This window comes from Fringilla coelebs, assembly GCF_963513975.1.
Source record: "Fringilla coelebs genome assembly, chromosome: 15".
NCBI lineage: Eukaryota > Metazoa > Chordata > Aves > Passeriformes > Fringillidae > Fringilla > Fringilla coelebs.
This window is the reverse complement of record NC_140041.1, coordinates 18,739,844-18,760,770: the sequence shown is the minus strand read 5'-3', so window position 1 is coordinate 18,760,770 and position 20,927 is coordinate 18,739,844. Positions and strand designations below refer to the sequence as shown.

Sequence of the window (20,927 nt, the reverse complement as noted above, 5' to 3'; positions counted from 1 at the left end):
ATTGCAGGTACAAGTCTCATCACTTCACAAGGAAAAAAACTAAAAAAATGTAAAGTACCGGAACTGCGGGAGGCTAAAGTCACCACACAGAGATACCAATGCTTTCCTCACTAGGGAATCCCATAATATTTGCGTGTCAGTGATTGACAGCTGTCAGACTGAACTGATTGACAGGCCGCACAGCACATAACTGTAAAGTCTATCCACTTGTTATAAAACAGAATACATAAAATGGTTACAAAAGGCTTTTGGAGGAAAAAAAAACATTATTTAAAGCAAACAAATACAATCTCTTCTTTTAACTTTTCAACTTTAGAACAATCATGCAACAACAAAAACTAGTATTCATTCTTTAAAGTCTTCAACTGCACTATTAAGCTGCAAAAATGCTTTAAAATTCCATATTCACAATCATACTGCAGTACGTAAAATCTAGTCTTGAACTAAATCAGTTCCCCTCTGAAAGCACAATCATTTATCGAAAACAGTAGTGATAAGGCAATGTTTGAGAAAATCAAGTACAGAATCAAATTATATCAGATCACCCAGATTTTAAAAACATGCAAAGCTTCTCAAAGAATGAAGCTGTCCCCAAATCTGACCTGTCCCCCAGCATTTCTCTCTCCTGCAAGCATCCAGGTAGGGAAACCTGCAATAACTTCACACTACGTAATGAAAATAGCAGACTTGCACATGTCCAAAATGATTGGCCTTCAGAGGTGAGCTTTTCCACTCTCACACACACAGGGACGTGGCAGTAAGTGGCCCCAGGTTTTGGTGACCCCGTCTGAAGTCCCATCCCCACGGGGGAGAGCTGCTCCCCACCACTGGCAGTGCAGGCACGTGACACTGGGAGTTCATTAATCTCTAAAAGCTGACCTTTAAATCTAATAAGCAGCAGTTTACACATACGATCTACTTATTCAAAGCTTTAAAAGTCCCTCCCTAAGTGCCTGCTTTGAGATGGAAAGGGAACTGTTTGAAACTTGAAGAGACTATCCTCAGGGAATTGCAAGTCCTACCTGCCCCCAGTGAGGGAACAGAGAGGTAATGACCAGCTATGGGGTTCCAGCCAAACAGGGTAAGAGTCCTTTGCCTTTTCATGCATCAGGATGAAAGAACTTAATTAAAAAAATAAAAATCAAGCATTACTTCAGTTAAGAAGATAATGTTATTGCTTGGGTAAAGAAACCAGTGCTGTTTAAGCAAACTCAGCTTCACAGGTAAACACAATTCAGTTTTAAATATTCTAAAAGTCAGTAAAGTGCTAACTTGAAATTGTTCAGAAAGACTAGGGGGACACTCCTGAAGTGTTTGCCTGTAACAGCTCTAAGAAAGTGCAGGCCCATGTCTTGGGGAAGGCTCAGGGAAGCCAAGCACTGGCTCTGTCCCATCTCACTCACACCACTCACACTGCTGGAACTCAAGAGTCCCCTTACCTTCTCTCCCCTGGTCTTCGAGTCTTCCTTCTCCTTCTTTCTTGCCGCTGTGATAAACTCATTAAACAAGGCCTCTCGATCTTTCATCTTTTCAATTGCCTTGAACCTCGAGTCTTTAGCATGCTTGGCTGCAAATTCACTAAAAGTAGTTCTGCAACAAAATGGCAAGTGAACTCATTTGGCAGAGCTGTCTGGGCTGTGAGGCAGGTTCAGCAGGGAGGTATTTCCTCTGCTGCAATACATGCCAGAGCACAACTGACAAAAACCCAAAAGGCAAATCCTATGGTCTCACTACAGAGCTGCTGGACCAATGAACTCTATAAAAAGAGTCAGCACTCACACAAGAGGTGTTTGTCAGAGACTTAAAAGGGTGGGTTGGTTTGTTCAGATACAGCCACCTGCAGAAGGGGCAGGTGTAGAGAGAGACTACAGTGCAACCAAGGAGAAGAAATGAAAAAAAATCTCAGTTGTCTACAAAACTCTTCTTTTCTTTTCTGTGGGTTAGCAGTTCAGCCACCAGTCTGTCCAGGAATTTCACAGCTGTGAAACCGAAAATCTCAGGTGCATTCACTTGCAGCCAAACCATGCTAAGAGTTCACCAAGGAAGCCAGCCTTTGGCAGGAGTCCCCAGAGAACGCTGGCTGTACCAGCTCTTCCCCCTGCAGTGCACATTGCAGAGCCTGAGCTAAAACCACACAGGGCTGAAACCCCTTCAAACACTATGGGCAGAGGCAGCAACACCGGGCTTTCAACCCCTCATCCCACAGCGTTTCCCTGACCGTTCTCTCACCTCCAGGGCCAGATTCCAACCTGTGCAGTAGGTACATTACTGCCACTTACCTCGGAAAAAAATCACTACTGTGCTTTTTCCAAGCTCTGATGCAAATCTGGCCCCAAGAATACGTGAGACACTTATAATCATACGAATGTTTTCATCACAGCATGGAAATAATTAGACTTGGAAAATCCAGCCTACTGTTGCTGTAGGGTAAATTGAAACAAGAAGAGAATTTGGTAGCTTATTCAAAAGGATTAGAAAGTGAATGTACAGCTAGACTGAAGAACAAGAGCTGCTCAAGTGAAGTGGAACACAAACTCTTGAGCATGTTGGACTGAGATAGATGATAAAAAACCAGTCTGGCACTCACAGAAGTACAGCAATATCTTTAGACAAACACTGAAACCAGAAGACAAAGGATAAGATTAAACAAGACAGTATTTCAGCTGGAATTCTCTTTCCCACCCCAGCCCATAATCAGGTAAAGAATCAGACCCAAAACAACATACTGAAGATATGCTGAAAGCTGAGGATATTAAAGCTAACATAACAGTTTCTGAAGGCATTTTCATGCCTCCAGCCTTCCAGCCTACTACTGAGTTATTAGTCAGCTCTGAAGCAATTCAAAAGTTACCACAGCACCGTCACCAAATTTCCAAATGAGTCACTGAAAAAAACTGAGCTGAAGTGAAACAAAAGAGCTGTTATTTCACTGGGGAAGAATTAATGCCAGATGAGCCAAGAGATGCTGAAAGAGGACGGTTTGGAGCTTATCTGGTGACATAAGCATGAATCCCATGACCTCTATGTGCGGAAGCTATGAAACAAATAATGCCAGCAGTGAAATCTTGAATGTACATTCACTGTCATCCCCTTGCTGTTACTGCTGCCAGCGGTCTGAATGTGAGGGGGGTGTAATCAGTGCTCTATTAAAGCAACCAGAACATTTTATCATATCATCATTGACATAGTTTGTAACAAGAAAAACATCCCCTCAGCCCCCTCCAAACCCAAGAAACATCCCTAGTACTTCTCAAAGACTTATTAAGAAGAAACAGGGTTATTAAAGAAACTTGTGGTGGATCCGAGGCTGTTCTCACAATCCAGGGAGCATGCTGGGGATTTCTTCAACTTGAAATATGTCAATCACAAGTTATATTTTTTTATGGATTAGGTTAATACAAGCAAACAAAGGAAGATTTCAACAACATCTTATGATTTTTCTCCTCTTTGCCCATTTTGAAAAGATTAATCAACCCCATACCACCCAACACGCTACATCCTAGTAGAGCTTATGCACATGAACCACAAAGAAACTCCTACCTTGGATTAATCTTTGCTTCTTCCATCATTTTCTTGAAATCCTCCTTGGCCTGCATTATTTTATTTTTCTTCTCCTTGCGCTCTTCCTCTGCTCGGGTTTTCACATACTGATCAAACACCTACAGAAACACCAGTCACCCACAGCAAACACACAAGTGACACACAGAAGCTCTAGGGATAAGGGAGGAAAAGTCCCACTTCTTTCTTTCTCTCTTGTTTCCTTTCCTCTCACCACAGAATCAACACAGAGGAGGCAGAAATCTTACACATTTGCATTTCAATATGGAATTGATCCAAGCTGCTGCACATGCAGGGTGCTGTAGCTAACACACCATCTGAGACCTGGGAAGAAGTTCCTTACACATTCCAGTTAACATTTTCCTGGGTCCCATGTTTCAGACACTTCCCCATGTTCTTGAAGCTTTCCATTTCCCTACATTCACTTGAAGAAAAGCTGCTGAAGTGAGAACTTGCTGAACAATAAAAATGAACTTTCGATTTCCCCCCAAACACTTTTTAAAAAGAAATAGCTAGATTACTTAATATGCCAATACTTTGACAAGATACTGATGACTCTCACTATTTCATTCAGGTTTCAGCAGTGCTCTGTAGACGTACAACTTCCACTGTGTCAAAATATCCAACCACAGGAAATAAAGCAACTATCAACACTTTCCCTTGCTGGTTTCTTCCATTTCCAGGCAAACCCTAATCATGACAAAAATCCCTTGCAGCACTAATTAGTCTGAAAGGTCTGCAGAAACCAAGACTGAGGATTCAGATAAAGCTGTAGTAGCTGTGTCTGGATAGGAAGTGAATTTAACCTTTTTACCTGTTTCCTTTCTTTTGGGTTGAGCAGCAAGTAACGAGGATCAAAAACGATCTTGTGCAGCTCTTTCTCCCATGTTGAAAAGGCAGAGACCTTTAATTAAATGAAGGTGAATATACAAATTATTCAGAAGTTGTATAGTTTTCCTTGAAAACACTAAGATGTAATGAAAAGAGGGAACCAAACTCATCCTGGAGTTCTCATCACTAATGGATGACAGAGGCTGTCATAGAAAGTTTCAACATCAATTTCCTCTGAAAACTTCTAAAGGATAATACACGCTTACTACTGCTGTGTGACATTAAAAATAAAATGTACATTGAAAGAAAGCCTTGAGAAGCTGTGTTCCATAGGCAGCTGGAACCACTTCCATTTTTCAGTTACTATCCAAATTTATATTCAACTACTTTAATTTATCAAAATCAATTAGCATCAAGTACATTTCTTTAGTTAATTAAAAGCAAAAAATCTCCCATTTAAGGACAAGACTGTACAGACTAGAGTAGAAGTTGCTGCTTTTCTCAGTAGGAACATTTCCAAAAACATTAAGGACGTGTCCATTCTGTGTGTCCTAGTCATCTTCAATGGCAATTTCTACTTATGTAATTACTTCATTTGGGGAAAAACGGGATGGGGGGGAGGAAATTATCCGTCTTGACCCTGTCACTTCAGTTACAAAATCTTTGCTGTAATTGTAAATTTCTTTGAAATGTGGAGTTATGTACCAAGACCATTCATGGCTCAGGGGAAGGATGAGATTGTTTCCATAAACAAAGTGCCACAGGTTTGGAATTCGCCAAGAACTCAGGAGGATCTGCATGAGCCTCCCTCCTCACACACACAGTTCTGATCTGAACCTCCCTCCCTCACACACACACAGGTTGCTGACCCCTCTTTCCAGCAGCATGTCCTTGAACTGCTTCATCCGAGCCTCCAGCGGGACAATGGCTCTCTCTCGAGCAGCTTTAATCTCAGCCTCCATAGCAGCCTCCTTCTCAGAATCAATGTCTTTGATATCATCTTTCCTGAAAAAAAACAAAGTGTAAGTTGAGAAGTAATATCCCAGCCCTAAAAGTCAGAACCTGAATCCCATCAGGAGAGGAAAGATATCACTGATCATACCAGAAGAAAAGGCTTACAATCAATGAAAGCCATTCTCAGATGTGGAGATGAACAGTTTCACACCCAGAGCTCAGGAGCCAAAGTAACTTCAGTGCCAACAGATGGCTTCAAAGCAATCAGCACAGTCTGGCTGTATTCAAAGGTCTCACCAGACATGCAGTAGATTTTACATCAACAGCACTAATTTTCTAACCTTCTGCTCTGGGCCATCAGGCACTAAAGTAGTTTGCAGGTTGGGAACACCTCACAATCATGACACCAAAAATGCTGAGACACAGGTGAGACCTCATCTATTAAAAAGTTTCTGGAGAAATGTGCTGATTTAGGTTTACTAAGAGCAAATGCACACCATCCCGAACAAGCCCTCAGCCCTTACTGCTAACAGCTCCATGATCGTTCCTAAGATAACACAACCACAAATAGCATAGTAAAATCACTTTTAAAACAGCACCTTTATCTCATATATCGCTTCCAAAAGGCAAACCAGACCAAAAGACATAAGCCAAACTTGTAAACATTCAAGTGAAAATAGAGGAACCACTATGAAAATCTAGGTGGCGGGATACTTTGACAACAAAGTCTTGTGTCCAGAAATTAAAAAACAACAGAAGCAAGCTATTTAAGACACACTAGCCTCAAAATAGTCGTTGGATTCACCAACTTACACCATTTATTTCCATTTCAAATTACTTGCAAAACACAGGCTATTTACTCTCTGCACAGGGGTCAGCTATCTCAGGAAACATCAAATACCTGATCTGCTGAGCAGCAGAAAGATGATGACTCTTTTCACCAACCCTCTCCATTCCAATTATACTCCGCTGGACACAACATACATGGCTCAAGTAACAAACTTCAGTTATTTTACCACACAGATCCCTTGGTACTGAAAAAGCAAAAACTTACTTGCGCTTTTTTATTTTAATAGGCTCATCTTCGTTTGCTTCCTCTGCAGCTTCATGCTCTTCTCTAACTGTAACAGATTTCAGTAAGACTTTAGGTTTTATATTGATGAAAATTTTTACACTTATGAGTGAAACCTCATGCACAAACCAAGGACAACATGTGCAGCAATTGTGCTCTGACAAAGGGAGAAGACACGTGGTTCTCAGTCACTGTCAGAGTAACGCTCTGGGAGTTTGGGGGCAGGACCAGTGGACTTTAGCCAACTTGGAATTTAAAATGACAAACACTCAGCTCTTATTTTTAGGGAAAACAACTCGGGCTTAACAGTCTAACGAAGCACACTTGGATCTACCTGATTGCCTGTACTTTGTTCTCCTCCAACTACAAAGCCAACATGTCATCCCAGGACCATTTCCTAGAACTCAGGCCAGAGAGAAATCTTATCTCAGCAGCCTTTTGAATGTTCTCTCTCTCAGCAGCTACTTCCAAACTCTTTTCCAACTGATGATCTCAACTCCTCTTCTGTGAGAGCCCGTTCGTACATTATGATTAATCTTTTCTGGTCTCTTTCTTATAAAACAAACACAATCCCTTTTTTTTTTTGTCAGTAAAAACTGTGGGGTTTTTCAACCTGTTGGCATTTAGCAAAACAATTAACCTTGTTAGTATCTACTTTCTTCAACAGGCTATCTTTTCCCCAAAAGACTCCACAATCTGCATTTCACATTTATACAGCTTCTCAGTAGATCCTTACATTCCTGTCACTTATGTAAACGTTACAAGCTTTGGAAAGCAAAGTATTAAGTTGTATTCACGCTTCCTAAGATGGCAATAAGATTGCTCTTACTAAGTTTTTTTCCTTCGTCCATTCCCTTTTTGTGAGGAGGTTCCTGAATGATTTTGTCCACATCAGCTCTCCCGATGAGGTCGTCGGGCCGGTCCCACATGGACAGCCGGGTGGTGGGGTTGTAGAAGAACACACGCTCGTCTCCAGTCCACACCACGCACCTGGGGATGGGAAGGAAGGCTTGGGTTACCTCACCCACGGGGGACCTGCTGCGTGCTCACAGCCTGCAGCACGATGGTCACACACAGACCCAGCTCCCGCTGACTGCACAACTGCCAGACACTCCTACTGCCCAGCTCTGACCCTGAACTGTTGCTTTTCTCTGCTGCCAGATTTGAAAATACAGTGACTGGAATGTGAAACTGAGATATTAGAAACACAGCACACTAAGAACATGCTCTCCACACACTGTCACTTGTTCTAACTCCCCAGCAACAGCCCTGTCAGTCCCACAGCAGCAGTCACCTACCAGGGGGTGCCTGGAATGGGGGTGGTGGCCACTGGCTTGGCCTTCTGAGCTGCCTTCTCTTCCTCTGTCATTTCTTCCTCTTTTGGCTCCTCAAGGAAAAAACAGGTCTGAGGATCAGGCAATGACAGCTGGCTAATTATTTATTACACAGTAACCAACTTCTTTTACTGAAACCATGCTGACAAGCAGCTCACAAAGACACTTCATCCACGCCTAGAACAGAAGTACTGGAATTGCAACAGCAGCTGCTATTCCAAAAATCTAAATTCCAAAACCTCTAAGCATTTAATTAACTTTTGACTTCGACAAAACCTTACTTAAATACCTTCCTAGTTCTGTATGAATTCTGGAAATCTAGGCAGGCCTGGATACAGGTGTAAGGGTGCATTTTCTGACAAAGGAAATTTCATTTATTCATAAAATTAGTTTGTTTGATAATGAGACACACAGTAGGAAACAGTGAAAACCTGAAATAACCTCTGTAGCAGAAATCAGCAAACCCAGTAACTGAATTCTGTGGTTTTGCCTATTAAACTACATTGAAGTTCACAGAAATCAGGATAAAAGCTTTAATTTTTATTTAAACACCCCATAGCATCCTCAAAACTATGCTGTTTAGCACAGCAATATGCCTCCAAGAGGAAAAGTTACTTTTGTTTACTGGAAACACTACAGGCCTTTCTAGGACACGTGCTCCTAACAGCCTAAACTTAGCAGTTACAGCACAGGGCGAACATGTGAGCTTTGTGTCAAACTGCTAAAAATAATGAAGCAAAGAAATAGAGAAAAAAACTATTAAATATTAAATATTTCAAACATTCAGGACAAGTTCCATTTTCTGAGTTCCATAAAGTCAGTGAGAGAACACCACATCTGTGTAATAAGCTAACCTCTGTCCCATGCTCTTACTAACTTCATAATTGACATATTATGTACGTTTCTTTTGAATGTTCTTTTTTCCTTATGTAAAAAAGTTAACAAAAGAAAAATCTGAATCCAAAAATGGAGGCTTTCAAACCCCCTCAGGAATTTAAGAACTTGAATTAGTAACCATGGCTCCTGACAACCTGCCTGGGCTAAGATGCAGCCACAGCTGAAGGATATTAGACTGGCTTTTGGGTTCAAGGTCTTTTACCTCCTTTATCAGTTCTTTTATAGGTTCTTCTTTAGACTCTTCTTCTTCTGTCTCCATTGGTAAAGGCTCCTCCGAGGGCTCTTTAATTGGCTCTTTAACCTTCTCCTCCATTTTTTCTAAATAAAGGTAAGAGTCTTCTTGAGTCTTATTTAGAAACCGCTATAGAACCATAATAAATTTAATTTTATTGGTATAATTTTCCATATACAACACCAACCCAAAGCTTCTTTTCAATATATTCTCACCACTTTTTGTCTCTCTTGGGCTTTACAGTGTCTGCTTATGAAGTTGCAGTTATCTCCTGTGCCAAGATACTACTTGGTACTGGAAAATGAAATATTGTGATGCAGCTATTATACTAAAAGGCTTACTAAAGGGTACTAACAGAAATGCTAAACCAATAATAATTCCCAACGAACAGTGCAACACCAAAGACCAATTTCACATTTTAAATGCTGCAAACAAAAACAAATAAAAATCAATGCAGAACCATCTGGGGATTTCTCTGCACACAATTTTTTAATACACAAAAAGTATAAAATATATAATTTTCTCTCAGCAAAATTTTTGCCGACAGCAAAGTATTTGCTGTCTCAGATACTTTCATCTCAGTAAAAAGATCTATTTAACCTGATTCAATAGGAAGACGGCCATTAATTGAACCAACAGTGTAAGTGTCCTGCATTTGTCTAAACAAAGACTTCTTGTAACTAAAAATTCAGGAGACAATAAAAGGCACAACTGTTTGGATTTGCTTTCTTAAAACACTTTATGAACTGAGTAAGAGCCACAGGACTTTTGCCCCTTCCTCCTTAGTTATGATACAAGAGCAATTGTACCCACCTATGGATCTAATGTGCATTTACATGAACACAATGTAGAGATGTGGACAGAGGGAGGTGACATTATTTCACTTCATACTCCAAATCTATTTATACATTTAGTTTTTCAAGATCTGAAATTCAGCACAATGATTTTCATATTGTCCTGGTCTACAGCCCTTAGTATGACTGACTTTTCCCCTCAATTCCCCTCACTTTCTGTCTGCAACTGGAACCTTCTCCAACATGTGTGCAGGGGAGGCACTCACTTTCTGCTGGCATAGGAACATGCATTGGCCCTAGGCACAAGATCCGGGAGCAACTCTAGAACCAAACACTCTTACAGTACAGTGGGAAACACGCTGCAACTTCCAGACTGAAGACCAACTCATATGGATCCTTATAATCAGAACTTCAAAGTATTCTTAAAGGAGATCAGGGATTAGAAATACACCCTGATGGTCTGAGCCACGCTCAGACACAACACAAGCACTGATGGTCCGAGCCACGCTCCCAGTTCAGAGCTGTGGTAAAAAAACCCTAAGTACCTTTCTCCTTCAGCTCTTGGGGTTTTTCCCATGTGGACTCCAGAGTCCTGTTGTTGTAGTAGTAGGTCTTTCCATCTGCTGTCTTGTACTCTGTCCACTCGGAGACGGCGGCTCCGGCCAGCGAGGCGGGCGAGGCGGCGATGGCCACCTGCGGGTGGATCATGGGCACGATGGGGGGGGCCATGCCCGGCAGCACTCCTGGGCAGGGAAAAAGGAACAAGGAGAGAGGACAGTAAGTGGCAACGCAGGGCCTAAGGACCAACACCTAGCACGTTACTGACTTAACTCACAGATATCCAACCCAGAGAAAGAAACAGAAGGATTGTTTTCAAAGTTAAATTGGAAAGCAAGGCATTGTTACCAAATCTCTTTCCTGTGTTCTGCAATCAGTAATGACCACTCCCAGGCAAACTGGATTTTAATTAATTTGTTTAATTCTGCAAAGCACAAAGCTAGTTAGCTTTTAGACATTTATTCTATTATTTTAAAATTAGGTTCTCTATTTATTAGAAAAGTCTTTATCAGATGCTTGCAGCAAATAATTGGGATAAAGTCTACTCCACAACTTAATTATGCTGCCATTGTACAAGATATTCCTATTGCCCTTAAAAAAGGCAAGAATGGACTGAATTTGAGCCATAGAACATAGAACAGAACTCTGATAAATCTTAAATACTGGCATTAATTCCCAGCCTTGGATAAAACCTAATGAGAATGAAACAGTATCAGATTGTTGGGTTTGTTTAATACTGCGAACTGATTGAAAAAAAAACCATTTTATTGAAATCCTAAAGCAAAATGGCAAGTAAATATCCAAAGAAAGCCAGAATGCTGCAATGTCCTATTATCTCTCCACTCATCCCAACAAACTGAGGATAATGAACAGATTTGGAATGACAAGTTCTAGAACAACCAATTGGATAGGACTGGAACTTCAAGATCATAAATTTGAGCCTTTAACACTGAGAAAATCTCATTTTAAATAACAGAAATCACACATTACACACTGCCATAACGTGTTCTCAGCGAGTGAGTATTCATAAATCCACAATTGAAATATGAAAGTTCACACTCAGACACACAGACACGCACACAACATGCAAGCACAGCCAGCCACTGCACATGTGGAGCAGGAAAACAAAAATTCACACAAGAAACTAAGAACTAAGTATGGGCATGAGAGTCACAGTCATTACAGAACTCAATGGTTACAGAAAAGTACGGGAGTTTGGGTACAGAATAAGCTGACACTAACAGTTATTTGGGGAAGTTATCTCCTGGCCAAATACGATATTTCATTTATACTGGTTTTGAAAATAAAGTATATGTAATCATTGAAGTGGGAAGCAAATAAAGAAATAAAAGAAACAACCACATTCACTACCATGCCAACTTACAGACAAAACGAACTAGGATGGGTTTGGAAATTACCGGTCTTGGTGGTAGCGACTGTCTTTACATACGGGCAGCTGACTATTTGCATCATTGCTACACCTGCAAAACGGATAGGAAGCATGTTGGAAAGCTGCCATGGGACGTCAGCTACCACGGGCTGCTATGGACTTCCTGCCACAATTTGGAATGCCATCTGCAGCTGGCAGAGAAGAAGCCTTCCAGCAAGAAAATGTGAATTACTTTTGCTGCAACTTTTTATGCCAGATCAAATATAAAACTAATTTTAACCTGCAGCAACAGTCTCTGCCTATCTTAAACCAGCTGCTTAGCAAGTTATTGGGATGTCATTAAAAAGAAAAAACGTATTTCAGTGAAGACTCAGGGGTTTAAGTTCATCCAAGGGGGAATGCAGCTCCCCTTGTAGGGCAGCACCACAAAAAAATATCCCACTATGGGGCTGCTTCCACAGGCAGCCTCTGCTGGGACAGACCTGTGGGGAGCAGCAGCACAACAAAATGGACTTTGAGGTTCCCAGTCTGCTGCTGCAGTTAGAGAGCAGAGTAAGGGTGGAAGGACAGGTCTGAACTAGTCAGAGCAGCAAAGCAGGGCAGGGTGGACAGCCAAGTGCAACCCAGAAGGAAAGCTGAGGGTAGGAGGGTAACTGCAGCAAGGCTGGAGGTGAAAGAGGGGATAAAAGAAATCAAAGCAATGAAGCTGCAGACAGAGGTACACAGAGCTGCACTAGGTCAGGGGCATTTTCTTTATTTTTCATTATCAAGAATGGCATGAGCTGAAAATGCTTTAAAAGCCAAAACTCGCCCTGAAAGAGGTGGCACCATGCACTGGTCTGCTCTCCAGCTCTCCAGATGAGTAAGAAATGATACAAAAAGGCACAAAAAGGCGAGCAGCTTATCCTCTTTGAGCAGATCAAAATCAGCGGGAAACCAGACAAGGCTGAGGGGAATGCATTTCCAAAACCTCCATTTTGGGTGTAGAAGGCAACTGTAGAAGTGCTCTCTGGCTGGTCCAGTCTGGATGCTCAGAAACTGAAACACTTCCCTTCAAAAGTTCAAATGCATCATGGGAGGTGGGAAATGCTCCAGTGGAAAGTGAAATTAAACCCCTGTTTAAACCAAAGTAGTTTCTGGGTTTGGTCATTAGAGATCTAGTATGCAAAGCATACATACATACTGCCAATTTAGTTGAAAATAAATTTGTGATAAGACAGAATTGTAATGATTTCTAAAAATAATTTCAATGAGAGAATTGCAACTAGTTTTATTTTTAGAAGTATTGAATTGAGACATGAAAACATTGACTCAAACAGCACTGATTGAAGTGTTTGTCTAAACTGGAAGGGTGGTCATGTTATATACTCGACAATGGACCTGAAAATTCGTTTTGTTAAGGAAGTTACAGCATGTCTCCAACGTAAATCAGTACAAATAACACTATCTGGGGGTCACTGGAGTTAGGGATGCTGCAGCACAGATTAGACTGAGCAAACACCCAAGCTGTTTCTGCTGCCAAGGTCATTCCCAAACATAAAACTGACTTAAAACATAGGAATTGAGAGAAAGCAGACTTACTTTTTAAGACCTGAGATTACGAGATATCACTAACAAACTCTTCCACTATTCCTTCTTACTACAGCTTAACACAGAGATTAACTCTGAAATCACCTGACATTGGTATTGTTCAGCTCTGTCCCTGTGACTTCAAATCCTGTGGCTGATATCACACCTGGTGTTGAAAGCCCCAAACATCTACAGCCTAACCTTCATATGACCTTCTGACTTCACCTGATACTGTCTTGAAGTAATTTGACTTCTCTTCTGTTTCTTGTAAAATATTTTACAGTTTTCCTTTTCTTTTACAGTGCTTAGAAACCATCCCAACCAATTCAAGTTAGAATTAGCTGAAAGAAGGTGACAGATTTCATTCTGTAACTAAGCAACCTAACAAATCAGACCCACTACTGGAAGCAGCACTTTGCTGCCAGGTGTCCTTCCTACATGCTAGGGGTTCCACCTGCAGCCCAGCTCACAGGAAAAACTGGTCAGAGCAAACACCTCTTACCAGGGAAGTTCTGAAAAAAATCATTTTCAAAAATGAGTTTCAGAAGACTGATGTTCCTACTCTGTCTTTGCACTGTACTGCGCTCCTCCCAAAACATTTTGATTGAGAGCTCACAATAAAGCCCAACCTGGGCATACACCCAGGATCTCCATTTCCACTGGCACACTTCTACACTGTCCTGACCATCCCATTTTACCCCACAGGTCACACTTGTGTGGATCATATCCCTCACAGTGTGTAAGGGCCCTTTATTCCATGCTGGTGCCTTGCTGGCAAGGTTAGAAATGGCAGTTGAGAGCACTCAGCTGATCATCTTTAGGGTTTTTATTATTCCTGCAAACCTCATCAATAAACAGACTGCTTTTTCCTACCCTTTATTCATTTGTTGTTCATCTTCAAACATTATATTCAGAATAGTATTTGTTTCCTGGTTTAAACCCAAGAGCACTACACTGCAATTTCCTTTTCAGGCCAATAAAGATTAAAGTAGCTTTGCCCAGTTATTTTAGAAAACTATTCTAAAAGCAGAGGCAGCTAAGAGCTGGTGCTCTCTTCTAGTCAGCACTTTAACTTTCAGGCTTTTTTCTCTCATCAAAGGAGGGCTCTGAAGGGTTACTTTTCATCCACGCAATTCAGTGGGGAGGTGAAGGCCTCCCTCCACATCCACTGGGTGGCTGCATTAGGAGGACAGCAGCAAAGTCACCTCACTCAGCTTGTAGAGAGTCAGAAACATGTAGATGCTGCTCAGAGATCTTCTGAGCATCTTCTGGTTCTTCTGTCTTTTTAAATCTGAAACTAAGTTGGATGAAATATAACTGCAGTCTCCTACCTCCCTCTGCAACACAAAATCATCAGATCCTGGTGTATGCTTAGTGCCACTGTGCACTGAAACACATCAGTTTTGTATCAGAACAGGAACTCAACAGCATCCATGCAAATGAAACGTGGTACTTGCTAAGTGTCATTAGTAATCTCCTGGGAGGCCTCTGCAACAACTACAGGCACTCCAACATTTTGCCAGCCTAAATTTCCTTCCTTAGGTTTTAAAATATTTCATAAAAATTGAAGAAACCGTGATATATCCAGAAGAAGCGTGCTGCCATCTAAGATTCCTTCTCTATGTTCTTTAATATATAAATATAATATAATATATTTAATATGTAAGCCTGTGAGTAACAACATGCTGGCACCCTAAATGCCTCATTATGGTCCTCAGGTCACACCTCAACACTCAGCATCCTACCCAATGGCTGCAGCCTAAGTGAACTGGGAACATCTGATATCACTGGGGTCATGATTTCCATGGTAATTCTTCCTGCTCATCCATGTCCTAGTGAATATTTATGCAAAAGACTTCAGGTCTAAATAAAGTAAGTAGAAAAAAATTAAAGCAATATTGCAATTAGTAAAATATAGTGCTCAAAAATATATGTTCTTTGTTAATTAAAAAGTCTGTCTGCTAACCCTGAATTCTTTCAGAGATACTCTGAGGAGAGGATCCAGGCAAGTTCTGTACACAGTGGACACATGAGTGCAAACAACTGACAACATGGACATGTAGCAGACAAGACAATTACAGTTTGCCAATTTACCTGGAAGTGGAATAGGCATGCCAGGAAGGGGGACACGAAATGGAGGTACCATTACTGGTGGAAAAGCAGGAATTGCTGCAGTTGGTTGAGGTACTGCATGAGGAACTGCAGGAGGCAATGTCTGTGGGACTGGCTGGGGTACAGTCTGCACAGGTGTAGCAGAAGGAGCAGAGGTTGAAACACTGACTGATGGTGTGGCAACTGAAACACCCGAACTCGGGGTCTGGTCTTGTGTGGTAGGTGCTGATAAAAAAACACAAAGAACACCTTGTATCTTAGACACTGCAATATATTGCTGCAAACATACTGGCGCTCTGTTTCCCGGTACATAGCAGGTATGCTCAGATATAACCAGCAAGAAGACACTCCTGGACAAAAAATACTTTGCCTTCTCTGGAACATTAAATATTCACAAAGAAAGTCAATTTCCAATTTCAATTTGTCCCATTCTTTACACGTAACATGTCTCTACAGCAGAAGCAGGGCTGTATTAAAGGACAAACACAGGCTGAAATGAGGTTTTATTCTGTTCACAGAAACAGAACATTACAGCAAGTTTCCAATGGCAACAGGCTGTCCTTGTGTTACATGAACACAGGTTCTGCTTTTAACAGCAGCAGCACGTGCATGACAGCAGTCTACCTTAAACTAAGCTGGGCTGTGCCCCCAGAGCAGGAAAATATCAATAAAAATGTGTAAATAAGCAAGGAAAAGGAAAATACTTTTCTTCAGGAGCTGCAAGAACTTTCTTAATCTTCAGTGCCTCCCAGCAGGAAAGCACACAACTGGCATTCAGTTCTATAATCCTTGCAGCATGACTAGTTTCAATTTCAAATTGTTTTAATTGGGAGCAAACAGTCTCACAGCACAGGCCAACAGGAATTTGAGACAAGTTGGTTAAACTTGTAAATTCACTCTGTAAGATTTGGTGCAGACGTGAAAGGAAAAAGAAAAAAAATAAAGAAACCACACCAATTTACGGCCATATTCCAATGGGCACACCGTGCATTTTCTATTACTATCAGAAACATTCCAAACAACATACCAGTATTAGCATATTTAAATAAAGATTTCTGATCTTTTGATAAGCGTTTCAGAAAGGGTGAAAGCTCTTAGCAGTGCCTAACATTTAGGGAAACAGAGCAGACAGTCAGTATGTGATTTGTAAGACCTAGGTCAAATCAGTACAAGGCAAGAATGAAGCTCAGCCAGAAGTCCCAGGATTTTTTTTTTTTAACAGGCCAAGTCTAAGAGTTATAAAATTATTTTAAATTATAAAATTTCATCACCTAGGCACAGACACCAACAGTAACAGTTCTTGAAAGCAAAGACAAAGTTTAGCAGATAGAACAGGTAGAAGTAGAACAGATTGTCAGCATTCAACATTAGGAAATTCAACTTCAGAGAAGGTGCATAAAGTGCTGCTCCCAAAGCATGACTAGCTCTCCCCAGCCTGCCACTGGGTCAGGAGCTGACACTGACGTCCCACCTGACTTGTTACTCAGCACAGCAATCAGAGCAGACCATAGTTCAACACAGCAAATTAACACCAATACAAGTCCTCTGCTGCTCTAGTGACATGTCCTCCCTCCAGCCTTAATGAAAGCAGAATTGAAGGGGTACCTAAACTTGACTCCCTTTTACACACAGATTCTGAAGTTTGGGTTAAATGGTGAGTTCAGTTGACTTGTCTCACCTGTTACAGGAAAAAGATTCCTTTTCCCAGAAATTCCAGAGAATGCAACTCTACCCCACAGCAGGACTAGAACAGTTCACCTCCTGCACACCCTCTGGCCTGGCTCAGCGCACACCACTGAGCCAGGGCAGCTACAATGCCCAATGTCCCAATGCCAGACTCCTGCTCAGCACCAGCCCTGTCTGTCTGTAGCCCTGCATGCAAGACAGGACACTCTCTGAGCTGCTCCTTGCCCCGCACACCTGGCTCTGGGCACAGGGACTGACCTTGCTCACTGTTTGCTGCTGACACACTCACAGCAAACAGACCCACAGTACTTAACACACACCTCTACCCACATGCACTGAGGCACCTGGGCAGCACACACGTGCCAAAGGGCAGTGCAAACCCCACTGGTGTGTGCACAGCCATGCATTTATGTGCATGCTGCATCAATTCAGTCCCCTTTCCTTACTTGGAAAACCCCTACAAGCAAAGGCTCAGTCCATGGAAGCAGCAGTTATCTCTAGACTATAATTCAAAAGTCACAAATGAACAAAAATGGCTCCAAGGACTTTCTTTTTCCTCTTTGTGGAACTCTAGAAAATAGGAACTGAGAAGGCTTAGGCAGAGGAGTAATGCTAATAAAAGCAATACAACAAAGAAACTCTATTCTGTAAGCAACCAGTGCTCACAGAGCAGCAGCTCTGAGAGCCAACCTACAGAAACAGATGCCATGAAGAAAACGAGGAAATTGCTACAACTAAACTCCTACCTCAGATCAACATTTCTTGTGAAACACTTTTAAAAACAATTTAGCTCTATCTATAGTCAAAAGGAAACAGATGTGTAACAGCTCTGAGATGATCTGATAACAGCAGAAGAAAAATATACAAAGACCTGAAGAATTCTTTGAGACTGGGGAGAAAAAAGTTTGCATGCAAGGTTCTTCTGGACTAAACACTGTACACTTTAAATTCACACTCCATGCTGAAACAACTTTGTCCTGAATACCCATGTTTTGCTGCAGCAATTCCCCATGCAGCCACACCACCACCAGCTCCCACCACCGTGAGGCCAAGACACCCCCAGGTACTCACTGGAGTTGGTCTGGGACACTGAGGTTGCCGTGGTGGTGGTGGAGGTGGTGGAGGACTGCGTGCTGGAGGAGGTGGATGGAGATGCTGCAGATGCAGGGCTGCTGGTGGTGGGGGTGGAGGCCCCCACGGCCTGGGCCTGGGCCGCCAGCATGGGTGTCAGCTCTGACTGCTGGATGACCTTGACCCCGTCCGGCTTGCTCCACGCCGACTCGCGCGTGCGTGCGTTGTAGAAATAGACCTGGGGAGAGCGGCCCTGTCACCCACAGCTCACGGCAGGACAGTGCCCCAGGGCACCCCAACCCCCGCAGAGTGCCCAGGGCTCACAGCACAGCACCCACGGCACCCATCTCACCTTCCCGTCTGGAGTTTTGTTCTCTACCCAGATCTCCTCAGCTGGGGGCATTGCTGGTGTTCCCGGCGCAGAGACCGGCGGCATTCCTGGAGGGAACATCATACCAGGAGGTGGTGGCATGCTACCCATGGGAGGAGGCATAAATGGTGGTCTCTAAAGGCATATAATAACAATAATGATGATAATGATAACAACAATGTAGTATCAAGCAGTTTTCCTTTCTTAGAGAACCAACAGACACTACACCAACAGTAAAGATGGCTGTGCCAACCTTGGAAACTTCTCTAAGAATCCAGGGCTCCCAGCTCAGGGAATGTGCTTCCTGCCAACCCCCCCACCCATGGCAGAACAGCTGAAGCCATCACTTCTGAGATACAAACATCCAGGCACCTAAAAAAGGTGGAACGAACAGAAATGTGGTCAAAGTCCAAAAGTCCTCTCCTGAAAAGGAGAAAATATTTCAATGGAAGCAAGAGAAAGAATGGAAGAACTGTTCCCAAATAGCTGCTGCTCAGACATCGCCATCTGTGAACCAAATACCCCAGAAACCCAACGACTCTCCCAGGAAAGATATGTCAAAAAAAACTAAATTACAAGTAAGCATCCAGTTTGTCAGTACAGCTGAGCAGAGGGCTTTATAAAAATCCATTACAACTAAATTTCACACTAACTAAAATTCTAGCTAGTACCAATTAAAACAAAAATATGATGAAATTACATGTTCATTAGTGCATGATAAGAAATCCTGACCTGTCTTGCACACAGTTACCTGAAAGCCTGAACACCTGTTTGTAATTCAAAGCACATTCAGTTCTTTTTTTACTTATTTACTTCGACTGTTTGAAATTCCCTATATGCAACAAGTACAGTGAACACTTCCCTGTAAAAACAGATGACAGATCTCACTGAGTTTTTAGCTGACTCTGCAAACACCTACAGCTGCTCTAATTGTCCCCATCACTCGAGCTCTGCGCGTCACCCCGAGCCCTGGTGCTGGGACACCCAGGGCTCTCCGTGCCACAGGGAGGGGGTAGCTTGGTGACAAGCTGCACACAGGGCCCTGAGCTGTGTCCCTGTACCCACAACTGCAGCTGTACCCCTGGCAGCTGCCAGTGCTGCCACGTCCTTGGCTTCTGTTGGGAGCTGCCCCAAGATCCAACTTTCTGCCCTAAGAGTGGTATTTTGAACCGCTCTTTAAATCCACATACCAAACTAGTAACAATTATTTGCATTAAATACTGCTGGAAAAGGAAGCCAAGAGTGCATGGATGGCATTCTACACAAAAAAAGCCCTGAACTCAACTGCAGCCTGCATTTTCTCTTTTGTTCTTCCCCAACAGCTCTTGCACCTGCTTCACCATGAGCTTCCTATTTCTTGCTCTTACAACCTGTATGAAGAATCCAGTGATAAGAAGCCCACCTTCCACCTGCTACAGCTCCCTTTCCCAGTCCAGGAGTGAAACCACACGGGCATTCAGTGCCAGGTGTGCAGCCAGGGTCCCAGCACACCCTGAGCACAGCTCCCCCCATTGTGACCACAGGCCCTTGACCATCCCATCTGGCTGGGCACAGGGCAGGGAGCGCAGCCCAGCCCTGGGCATGGAGCAGAGCTCAGTGCCAGCCCAGCTCACACTCCCAGCCACGGCTGGCACTGCTGAGGAGCTGCAGAGCCCACAGCCTGCGTGACAGCTGGGAGCAGCAGTACACCCTGGGTGGAAATCAAACACAGGAGACACCCACAGCCAGGCCTGGGATCCAAAGCAGCTCTGCTTGGTTCTCCAAACTGCAATTAAAATAGTGGATCTAATGCATAATGGCACGTGGTGCCATTCAGCTCCTCAGCCTGCCCATGGCCCACACAGCACTCACACTGCCCTAATGGGAAGGCACCCCCACAAAGCAATTAAATAACAGCACAAGGCAATTAAAACAATCCATTTCTCATTCACAAAGGTGCTGTCCCTTGCAAACTGTTCAGGCCTCAGAAAATCAGACACAAGACCTTAAACCATCCATCAGTTTAGCAGCAGAGGGGCCGAGCAGAAGCTGTATTTGCACACCACAGGTATGCGGTGATGTATAACACCACACCTGAGCCCTGTGTTCTCATCTTGCCTTTCTGCTTCCTTCACCCATTTCATGTCCCTTCTCATACTATTTCCACACAATCACAGAATCAATTACATTGGAAAAGAGCTCCCAGCCCATCGAGTGCAACCTGTGCCCAATCCCCACACCTTGTCACCGAGCCTAGAGCACTGAGTGCCACGTCCCATTGTTCCCTGGACACCTCCAGGGATGGGAACTCTAGCATCACCCTGAGCCTCCTTTTGTCCAGGCTGTGCCCCCCTAGACCCCTCTGCTGCTCTCATCAGACTTGTGCTCTAGACTCTCCAACCAGCTTTACTGCCCTTCTCTGCTCCAGACCTCCATGTGCTTCCTGAAACTGAGGGGCCCAGAGCTGGACACTTCCACGTGTGAAAACAAATGAAAAATCCCTAAATCCCACTTAACCAA

At 42.9% G+C, this 20,927-nt stretch overlaps 1 protein-coding gene across 5 annotated transcripts in view; it reads right to left on the bottom strand.

Moving 5' to 3' along the window:
* TCERG1 (transcription elongation regulator 1) overlaps positions 1-20,927 on the bottom strand; it is a 29,271-nt gene that overhangs the window by 7,233 nt on the left and 1,111 nt on the right. For 2 of the 5 annotated variants that reach the window (XR_014616528.1, XM_084215990.1), the window contains exons 3-15: positions 18,411-18,563; positions 18,059-18,296; positions 15,284-15,526; positions 11,649-11,711; positions 10,218-10,415; positions 8,849-8,964; positions 7,714-7,802; positions 7,245-7,405; positions 6,398-6,464; positions 5,259-5,394; positions 4,373-4,462; positions 3,541-3,659; positions 1,440-1,590 (exon numbers count right to left, since the gene is read on the bottom strand). Coding sequence is in view for 4 of the 5 variants with exons in the window: in XM_084215990.1 (XP_084072116.1) it covers positions 1,440-1,590; positions 3,541-3,659; positions 4,373-4,462; positions 5,259-5,394; positions 6,398-6,464; positions 7,245-7,405; positions 7,714-7,802; positions 8,849-8,964; positions 10,218-10,415; positions 11,649-11,711; positions 15,284-15,526; positions 18,059-18,296; positions 18,411-18,563 (1,824 nt within the window). In the remaining variant the exon portion in view is untranslated. The remainder of the gene's footprint in view (positions 1-1,439; positions 1,591-3,540; positions 3,660-4,372; positions 4,463-5,258; positions 5,395-6,397; positions 6,465-7,244; positions 7,406-7,713; positions 7,803-8,848; positions 8,965-10,217; positions 10,416-11,648; positions 11,712-15,283; positions 15,527-18,058; positions 18,297-18,410; positions 18,564-20,927) is intronic. The other 3 variants (XM_084215991.1, XM_084215992.1, XM_084215993.1) reach the window with 3 other exon arrangements.